This window comes from Penaeus japonicus, unplaced genomic scaffold, assembly GCF_977035675.1.
Source record: "Penaeus japonicus unplaced genomic scaffold, GWHDUDI00000001_assembly GWHDUDI00000027, whole genome shotgun sequence".
Lineage (NCBI taxonomy): Eukaryota > Metazoa > Arthropoda > Malacostraca > Decapoda > Penaeidae > Penaeus > Penaeus japonicus.
This window is the reverse complement of record NW_028234429.1, coordinates 22,035,952-22,045,951: the sequence shown is the minus strand read 5'-3', so window position 1 is coordinate 22,045,951 and position 10,000 is coordinate 22,035,952. Positions and strand designations below refer to the sequence as shown.

General features: G+C 43.9%; 1 protein-coding gene across 1 annotated transcript in view; it reads left to right on the top strand.

Moving 5' to 3' along the window:
• Positions 1–10,000, top strand: part of RhoGAP19D (Rho GTPase activating protein at 19D) — a 242,181-nt gene that overhangs the window by 75,016 nt on the left and 157,165 nt on the right. The window contains exon 2 of the mRNA XM_086553042.1: positions 6,597–6,695. Within this exon, the coding sequence (XP_086409168.1) occupies positions 6,597–6,695 (99 nt within the window). The remainder of the gene's footprint in view (positions 1–6,596; positions 6,696–10,000) is intronic.

Genomic DNA, 10,000 nt, shown 5'->3' with positions numbered 1-10,000 from the left:
ACAACCATATATATATATATATAGAGAGAGAGAGAGAGAGAAAGAAAGAAAGAAAGAAAGAAAGAAAGAAAGAAAGAAAGAAAGAAAGAAAGAAAGAGAAAGAGAAATAAATAAGGTGGCATAGCAAATGCGAAGTTCCTCACCGAAAAAAACTCTTGACAGCGAGATACAGACGAGGTACGACGCCGCTGACTTGGACCCTTGTTCTATGTTGCATAGATGATTTACGAAGGGGCTTAAAGACGATGTTCACGTGGTCCTTGATGCCAGTAATTAGCGGTTATAAAATGCGACTTACGTTACGGTGGCGAGAGCAGGTCCATGTCTAATTGAGGCGTGTTGACAGAGCAGAATACTTGATCAAATTGTCAGCTGCTGTCAGCTCACGCTCGTTTTATTCATGTTATATCTCGTAGGTTTAATAAGCCTGAATGAATTTATATCTAGCGGTGTTGAATAAATGAATATCATGAGGCAGAACACTGGTTGAAAAAAAACTTCATGGCAGAGAGAGCGGCCATGAGACCAGGGCCTCAGGGCCAAAGTGCAACAGGGAGCCATAAAATAGGGACTTTTGTAGGCTGTGCCGAGCATATGTACGACGTCATTCATTCAGACGTCACCGCGGATGGAAATGAAGGGACGAAGGCGCGGAGTCATTACACTCGGCCAAGCATGGTAAGAAGAATGGTTTTCTTCGACGGGGGTAAAAAAAAAAAAACTCGTTCGTTCTGAAAGTGGTGTGTGCATTTTAAGGATGAGCGATGCATCACTCTTTCGGGTTATTTTTGAATCTTGCTTGTCGGGAAATTAGTGGTTGCTTTGTTTGCATAATCAGTGCTAATCACGGATGATTAGGTAAATTGCAAAGCCTGAAAATCAACAAATTGTCTCTCCGTGCTTGACTTGTGTGCTGGAAGTATTTTTACTCTATTTTTTGAATTTTAAATGTTTTTCGTTGTGAAAATCTGGTTTAGAAAACTTCTGTGCAGTGTGCATACGTTGGCAACGCCCGACCTTCCTTCCCTAACACATTTTCTGGCCGATGAAGAATGTGAAGTAAAGTGGCTGTAACAGCCCTACAATAGAGGTAGTTCGCAGCAACCGTCTCTCTGATTGGTGCCGTTGATCGGCTCTTGCGGAGGCTGGACCTTATCTCAGTGCCATGGCAGTGTTTGGTCACGCTGCCGTTCTTTGGAAATGAATAGGCGCGCCGGGCCCGGCTGGTACGTTCTGGGGTACCGTAGTGCCACTCCCCTCCATCTCTTCCACCCCATCCACCTAGTCCATCTCTTCAAGGCTGTAACCAAGCGCTCGTGAGATCTTGCTCTCGATAGGAAGGAGGAGTTAGGGTGTTGACGGCGATCCTGTAGATACCGCGAAAACTACAGCCTTGGCGATGTTGGCACCTTCACATGTCACTGCCTTATCAGTGCCTCAACATCACTGCCTCGTCTGAACTATCGCCCAGATCTGTCGTCAGGAGGAGGTAGGCTAAGGCCTTGCTGAGACAGATTCCGCCGATGAGTTTGCGACACGTTTGCTGTCTTTATTTACCCGGCTGCATATCGACCCTCATGTGCGCGGTGTTTACACTCGGGTCAGATGACATGTTTCCTCTTGTGTGAATGTTAAGAAAATCGGCTTAGTGACGTCTAGGCGAAAGATGTTTAAATATATCTTTCCTTGGCTGGATTGAGGTGTTGGTTGGGTAATAGTAAGCTTATTGCAAGGTTGTTATGTAACAATTTAACCTGATCGTAAGAGACACACAAGTAAGGATTAAGTATAATAACTGAAGACTTATAAGACCCAGTGCATGATGAGAGGATACATCCTAGTAGAAGGAATATCATCTGGCATGGGTTTCAGCGGGCAGCTTTAACAGAGTTAACACTTTGTTACATAACATCTGCTTGCTTTTAAGTACTCGCGGCAGAGGCAATCGGGTTGGGTCGTGCTACTCCCAAAATGTGTACAGTAATGTTGGTAGGCGTGGTGATGTATTTCCAAGCGCGGGCGTGTTTACTTTGGTGAAGGGACGCCGTGCAAGTTCGACTTGGGGAGAGCACGTATTTCACACAACACAAATAAACCTTGTTTAGTCGAGTCTTCCAATCGCCCTTTCTATGGCAGCTTGGCGTATTTTAGGGCTGCTTTATTGCCCTGGACTTTAGCTTAACGGTAGCTGTAGCTAAATTCTTAACTCTGAGCACTGGCATTGCTTAAGGGTGCTTTCATGAGGCACGTGCTATTCCTGTTAGAATTTTTTCGTCACCGGTAATAAAATCCAGATTGGTTTCGAAACGTGACATTTTTAAATGATCCCATGCAACAGATCGTATCTTTTTCTCCCTGAAAACTGACGTCACAAAACAATTTATTTTCAAAATGTTCGACGACTGCATCCTTACCACAAGGATCGGTCGATTGGACGTCATGCACCGAAGGGGAGTTTGTCATTGCGGGATACCGAGTTAGTAACTGCGGTTGTGTGTTCCTTCGCGGTTAGTCCTCCAAGGCCTCGCGAATCCCACTCATGCGGGCGAACTTTCTCGGGCGAACAAAATGGTAATGCTCCCTTTTTTATTGCGTAAGTGGTTTATCTTAAACGGATCGCATTTTCCACATTTTTGGTTGGTATTACTTACGTTACGTATATTAGGTTGATGGGATTTCTAGGGCAAGGAATGTTGATATAGATTTAGTCGTTAGTTACGTTTTGGTGAAATTGTAAGGAGAAAGAAGAGGGTATCGGTGCAGATAGTTTCCCCTTAAATTTACCCCTATTTAGGGAATCCAAAAAAATCGATACATAAATGGATTTATTCTTTTGTAAATTTATTCATATTTTAGTTGTATTTCTCATCGTTGATGAAAAGCCATAGATACTGTTAGCTTTTGCAATTATGATAGGTGAATTTGGCACAAAAATAAAAATCTATGACAAGATGTTTGCATAATCCTCAGTCTGGTGAAGGCTTAACATTGAAACGCGTCAGTTACTACTCCTGAGTTGTAAAGTTACTCGTACTCATTCATGCCTTTTCTACACCTATAGGATGGAGCGCCCTCTCCGTGCCTAACGTTACAAAAAGATAACACTTCCTCGTCCATCTTACGGCGGGGCGTCTTGTTTGTAGAGTAACGAACCCAGCCCCGGGGAGTGGAAAGGGAAGGGAGGGCCATGGATGCGTTACCAAAATATTGAAAGAGATGGGTATGACTTTGAGTGGATCTACCGATGCAGTTGAGGTTGCATAAGAAGGTCGTCTGTAGTTACAAGATGACGCCAACTACTATTGTTTTGTCTGGGCGAGTAGCGTTTTTTGGCGGAACAGGACGTGGTTGGTTTTGGTGTGGGAGGGCGAAGGGATAGGGAGGAGGAGGGAAGCAGTAAGGGAATACGACACTGCCTGCAACATGGAGAGGATCCTTGAGGACTTTGCACGCTGCAGGATCCAGCGAAGTGCCCGGGGCGGACAAAGACAAGGAGGTATACACGAGGGGTTCAGGGACTTCTTGCTTGGGTAGGAGATAGGGCATATTTTACCTTACAAAAAGGAATGAAAAAGAAGAAAGGTAGGAGTAGGGGAGAAGAATAATCATGTGATGTAAAAGAAGAACGACGTAAAGGAAGAGAACGACGGCGGGGAAGATAAGGATAAAGCTATGCTTTGAAGACCAGGAGCCGGTGAAGGTCCAGGGAGGAACAAGTTAAGTCGTTCGTGCAGGATTTCATTATAGAAATTGAAGGACGTGATCACATGCGCTCATATTTCATCGGGGCTAACGAGGTCCCCCTAAAAAAAGAGGCTCGCCCCCTTTGCCCGGGGAAGCCATAACCCTTCACCTTGCCAGCTGCTGTTTGTTTTCCCGGGCGTGAGTGGGCGGAGGGAGTGGAGGATGGGCGGGTGGGTGGGCGGAGAGGGAGTGAGAAAGGGGGAAGGGAGTAAGTGGGTAAGGGACGAGGGGGCCAGGAGCGGCAGCAAGGGGGAGGGGGCCCTGTAGGTGTATGTGTGTGAATGAGGAAGAGGGAGCGGCAGAGAGGCGAAAGAAGGGACCCGGAAGCATTTTAGATAAATTGTTGGTTAAATGCAATCATGAGGAGGCAGAGACACGGGGGAGCGGCCGGCAGAGGTGGAGAGAGAGACGCCGGGCGGGACTGGGTAAATGGGAACACGACACTGTGAACAAATGAGAACAGGAGTGTGAGAAAATAGAACACTAGGCTGTGAGTGAATGGAAACACAGCGGCATGTAAGTGGGACCCTAGATAGTGGGTTTCGCAAAGCAGTTAAATAATGGAGCAGAAGGCTGTGTGTAAATGCGTACCCACGACTTGAATAAATGATGAAAGGATGTAAAAGCATAATCAAGAAGAAACGGCAAAGAACGAAAAATACAAGGTATAAGAGAAGTAAGGGAATGGAACTCAAGACGGGAAATCACGTAGACACTAAATTGAATCGGACACAGCACAGTGAGTGAATAGGCACTTGAGTTACATGATACGGCACGGGACAAACATGCGAAAATGAGAAAGCCAGTGAAGATGACGATAGGATAGCCACAGGGCTAGGAAGAAAAGAGGGAATAGTCTTATAGAAGATTTCCGAAGAACTTGAAAAAGACTTTTACGAAGAAATCGCAGAAGAGAAAGAAGGATAAAGAGCGACAGCAGGTATGCCGGATGAAGTTGACAGGCAGTAGCGAAAGAAACAGAAATTAAGAGACAAACAAGCGAGGAAAAGGGGGAGGCGTAAAAGTGTAATAAATGGTAAATAAGGAAGAATAATAGTGCTCTGAAGGGCCCAGTGCCAAAGAATTAAAGGATAGGAGGGGGGGAAAAGGGCCGAACATGTGAAGATGGATGGTGAAGGATAATGACAAGGAGTATGGTTTGTGAGCAAGGAGTCGGGGTGTACTTAATCTGTTTGTCCTCGCGTTTGAGTGTCGTGTTGGCTGGTATAGATGGTGGCGCGGAGACGTGTATTGCATCTGTGTGTGTGAGTGTGTGTGTGTCTGGGTCTGTGTCTATTTGTCTGTATGTCTGGGTCGGTGTATTTGTACAAGTATATCGTATCCGCATGAATATCGAGTATTTATGCTGACATAGATATTCAAATGTAGTGTATAATGATTTGTATTCATCTACGCATTGATTTATGTTATTGTATGAGTTTGTTTGTGTATGAGCGTATGTACTTTATGTGTCGAGTATGTCCGTACATATGGATTATATATTTTTGTATATAATTGTTTGTATAAGAATATGTTTGCAAATGTGAAATAAGATTGCATTATAGGTATGTATCAAGTATGTCATTACATTTAGAAGGATGTATGAAATATGCACGAATTTTTATAGCTGTAATTGTATTGTCTGTATGTATATATGTACACATCGTGAGAAGAGGCGTGGGAGCGAGAGTGGAGGGTGGGCTTGGCCGGGATGTGTCTCTTTGGTTAGCTTTGTAGGGGGTGGAAGGGAGAGGGGGTAGGGGCGAGAGGGAGAGGGTGTTTTTTTTTTCTTATTTTTTATGGGCCTAGGCACTCGTTTCGGCGGTCCCCCGAAAGTATGTTTTGGAGTGATTGCAAGTTGTGCATGTCCGTCTGCATGTAAGTGTGGGTTTTAGGGTCTCGAGTGTGTCGAGGTTGGATTTGTAAGATTGTAAGTGTGTTATGAGATGGGGAGGTGGGGGGGGGGTCGTGTGCGGTGGCGGTGGGCGGCAGGTGTTCGGGTGTGACAGGGATCTACACTTACTCTCACGCCCTTCTTTGAAGATCTTGACGCTTACTGGAGAAGAGAAGGAAGGGAGAGGGAGAGGGAGAGGGGGAGAGAGAGAAAGAAAGGTGGAGGAGGAGAGAGAGGGGGAAGAGAAGAGGAGAGAGAGAAAGAAAGGTGGAGGAGGAGAGAGAGGGGGGAAGAGAAGAGGAGAGAGAGAGAGGAGTGGGACGAGGAGGAGAGAGAAAGAGAGGAGGGGTGAGAAGGAAGCGAGAGAGAAAGCAAGATTGGGGAGGGTGTAGAGGGAGAGTAAGAGAGAGAAAGAGCTAGAAAGGAAGAGACCGAAAAGTAAAAAAGTAAAAAAAGATAAAAAATAGCGAAAAGGGAGAGTGCCAAATGACTCGATACATATCCCCCGGAAGGGAAAGACCAGAAAAATTGGAGGTTTGAAGGCTTTCCACGTGAAAGTAATCGAGAGTGTCACGCCGATTTTATAGATAATCACACGGAGGCCCTTAATGACCCCCGTCGCGTCCATTAGTTATCGTTCTCATTTCAAGGCCAAGGAGGTCGGGTAATTATCTCCTTGATTTCCATCGTTTCGATTTCCTTCACCTTTGAGATCTTGAAACGGGTCACGTGACTCGGTTTTTGATGGCCTTGTTTTTTACCACTTCTCTCTTTTTTCTTTTTTTTCATTGATTTCATTTCTTTTGTTTGCTTTAATTCATTTATATTTTTTTTCTTTTTTTATTTATTGTTCATCTTATTATATTTTTATTTATTTATTTTGATAGATTAATTAATTAAATTATTTATTTTTTACTCGACTGTGATTAACCTCCGTTTCGTTTCTCCTTTCTTGCAGACATCACGTGGTGGTCCTCGCCTCATTACCATCAACAGAACTGACCACGGCTTCGGCTTCACTCTGCGTCATTTCATCGTATATCCTCCTGAACTCTCGGTAAGTATTCAAAGTTTTCTTCACCCTCCTCCTCATCCCTTCCCCTTCGTCTTCCTTCTCCTCCTCCTCCCTTCCCCTTCGTCTTCCTCCTCTTCCTCCTCCTCCTCCTCCTCCTCCTCCTCCTCCTCCTCCTCCTCCCTATCCCTATCCCTATCCCTATCCCTATCCCTATCCCTATCCCCCTCCCCCTTCCTCTCTTACTCCCCTCTTTCCTTCCTTCCTTCCTTCCTTCCTTCCTTCCGTCCTTCCTTCCTTCCTTCCCTCCCTTCCTTCTTCCCCTTCCTCCCCTTCCTCCCTTCCACTTCCCTCCGTTCCGAGTGAAGATCCCCCTCAAAGGAGGATCTACGGTAAAGTGTATTTCCCCTTCACCACAGGATAGCGTTCACACATCTTTGCCTGCAAGTGCCCCCCCCCCCCCTGTGAGGTCCTTGACATACTCATCTCGGATTCTGGATTTTCTACTTTTTTTCTAACTTTTTTAGTTGTTTAATTCCGGCCGTAAAGTTTTTATTTTCTCTTTTTCTTTCTATCTCTCTCTCTGTTGGGCGTCGGTTTCATTGTTATTAAGATAATCTTGAGATAAAAGGAGTGAAAGTTTGCAAAGATGTTTTATTCATGTTGACCTACATCATCCCACTAACAGGCAGTGATATTTTTGTCATATCTGCATGACGGTGTGTTATTTAAATGCTGTTATTTTCATGCCGTATTGCCTCGTATGTCCGTAGTGCTCTGTAGATTCCACATCGGTCTCGCTACCAAGCGCTTTGATTGATTTTATTCTAAAGTGGTGTGGTTAGTGAGGTCAAGTTGATATCGATGGTGGTATCCATGGATTTCCTGTCTTTTGATCAGTGTTGTCACATTGATTACATAATTATAATGGGAACAGTTATCTTGTCTTTCGTTTAATACTGCTTTGGATTAGAATATTTGGCTTTAGCTTTGGGTGTTAATACGATAACGCTCTAGGTTTGAGTCAAGTAGTGACTTGGCTGAATGTCCTTGTGCCTTTGTTTACGCTATCTTGTCTCTCATTAGGTTTCTTGGTAGTCATGGGTCACACCAACATACCTACTGTCTTGGGTCATTTATGTTCTTGAGAAAAAGACTTCGTCGTTTACTTATTATTTTTCAAGTCAAATTCCTTTTCTGTTATTCCCATGCTCATTCGTATTTTACTTCTCTCTCTTTTTCCTTCTTCCTCACATCCTTTTATATCGTCCGGCAAGGCATATCCAGTTACATCCCATAAACTGTATTTCATTGCCATTTCTAATCATAGGGAATGACAGTCGTAATAACAGATTTGCCTTGACAAGCTATCAAGTTTTATTTTGGCACGTGGCGCCAAGTGCCTATACTTGTTATTGTGGAACTGGGCATCAATTAGAACCCAGAACATATACAAGGGACAAGGTCTCTTAACTGCAGGTATAGCGATGACAATGAGAGGTAATGGTGATAAACATCCCCACGTGACTGAGGCTGCTCTGATGGTGACAGATGGATCAAGCTGTGTGACGTGGGCTGCTTATGTCAAGGGCTGCCCTTTCCCTCCGCCTCTGTCACCTCCACCACTGTCACCTCGGATCCTGCGCTGTTGCGATGGTTACAGGGCGCGGCGCTGACGAAGGCCTTGTCTCTTGGATTAGTGGGGGGGGGAGACGTCGTCACTGTGAGACTCGAGAGGGGCCTAGTTTGGGAAGTTGAAGAAACCTTTATAGGGGGGGGGGGGGGATATGGCGTGGCCTTCGCTTTGCATCTCCTCCCTTCGGCAGAGTATGAAGGATGTGGTAGCTTAGCACGGGGGGCGTGTAGTGGCAACCAGTAAGTGTGGCGTTGAACAAGCGTGAGGCGAGAGCACGGTGAGTGCCGCGGCCGGAGGTGGATGACAGATGACCGGAGTGCTAATGATGGGTGTCTCCCCAATAAAGATAAAAAGGAAGGAACCCATGAGATGAATGGGCGCGATAGGGTGTCTAGGCCTAAGAGGAAGTGACGTCTGGATGCTGTGAATGGCAAGAGCGTTGCTACCAAGAGGTACTTGAAGAGGGGTTTGACCTGCGCGGCATAATATGCGCGCTAATAAAGGGGCCAAGGAAGAAATATGTTGAAAGTTCAATTGTTCAGTAGATTTTCTTTTAGTAACACCAGTCAACATCGAAATTCATTATTTAAAAAAGAAATGCTCGAAAATCTACCCAAATGAGCATTCTTTCAAGGGTCGACCTCCAAATTAGGGCCGGTCGGGTTATAGGAACCTCAACATTTTTCACTTGGCCAGGTCCGTCTGATCTAGTTGCGAAGGCGAGGCTTGTCGCGAGGCCATGCTACGGGAGGGGGGGGGGGGAGGACTTGGGAGTGTTAATGTGTGCCTTATTATTATCATTGTTGTGGCGGTGGCTGCGGCTGTGGTTGTGACGCTATTTCACGCCTTGTACACTGGGCTGCGAGACTTTGAATGGAAACTTCAGCTACTTAAGAAACTCTATATTTATTGTTATTTTATTATTGTCATTATCATTATTATTATTATTGTTGTTGTTATTATTATTATGATTATCATTGTAATTATTTTGTTATTATTTATTGGTAGTTTTTCTGTAGCAATATCATCATCATCATCATTGCAGTTACTATTATCATTAATAGTATTATATTTTATTGCATCATCATTATTATTATATTTTATTGTATTGACATTATTATTATATTATACTATTGTTATTATGGTATTACGTTATGGTTATTGAATTATATATGCTATTATTGTTATAATTCTTCTTATTATTATATTTCATCATATATTTCTGATATTATTTTTTGTATTGTATTATGATCCTAAATATAGCTACTCCACAACTGCTACACTTACATCTACTTCTACTGCTTATAATAACCCTACGTTTGATTTTATAGCCATGCCTACGCCACTTTATTGCTTAACCTTGGACATGAATATTGGATAATATTGTTCTGCATATAGTCTATGAGTCGCGATTCTTATGATTACGACATCTACTGCGAATGATACTACGTAGTGACTGCTTCACCTGCTATTATTACTATTTCTGTTACTACTACTACTATTATTACTACTACTACTACTAACACTAACACTAACACTAACACTAACACTAACACTAACACTACTATTGCTATTACTACCACCACTTCCCCTACCCCTACCACTGCAATTTCTGCATATAACTTACTACTACAGTATTATTACAACGAATATGCTTCAAAGTCAGAGCCCGAGTAAGCATTCCAAGACGACATGTAGCGGGTAGCCAACATGG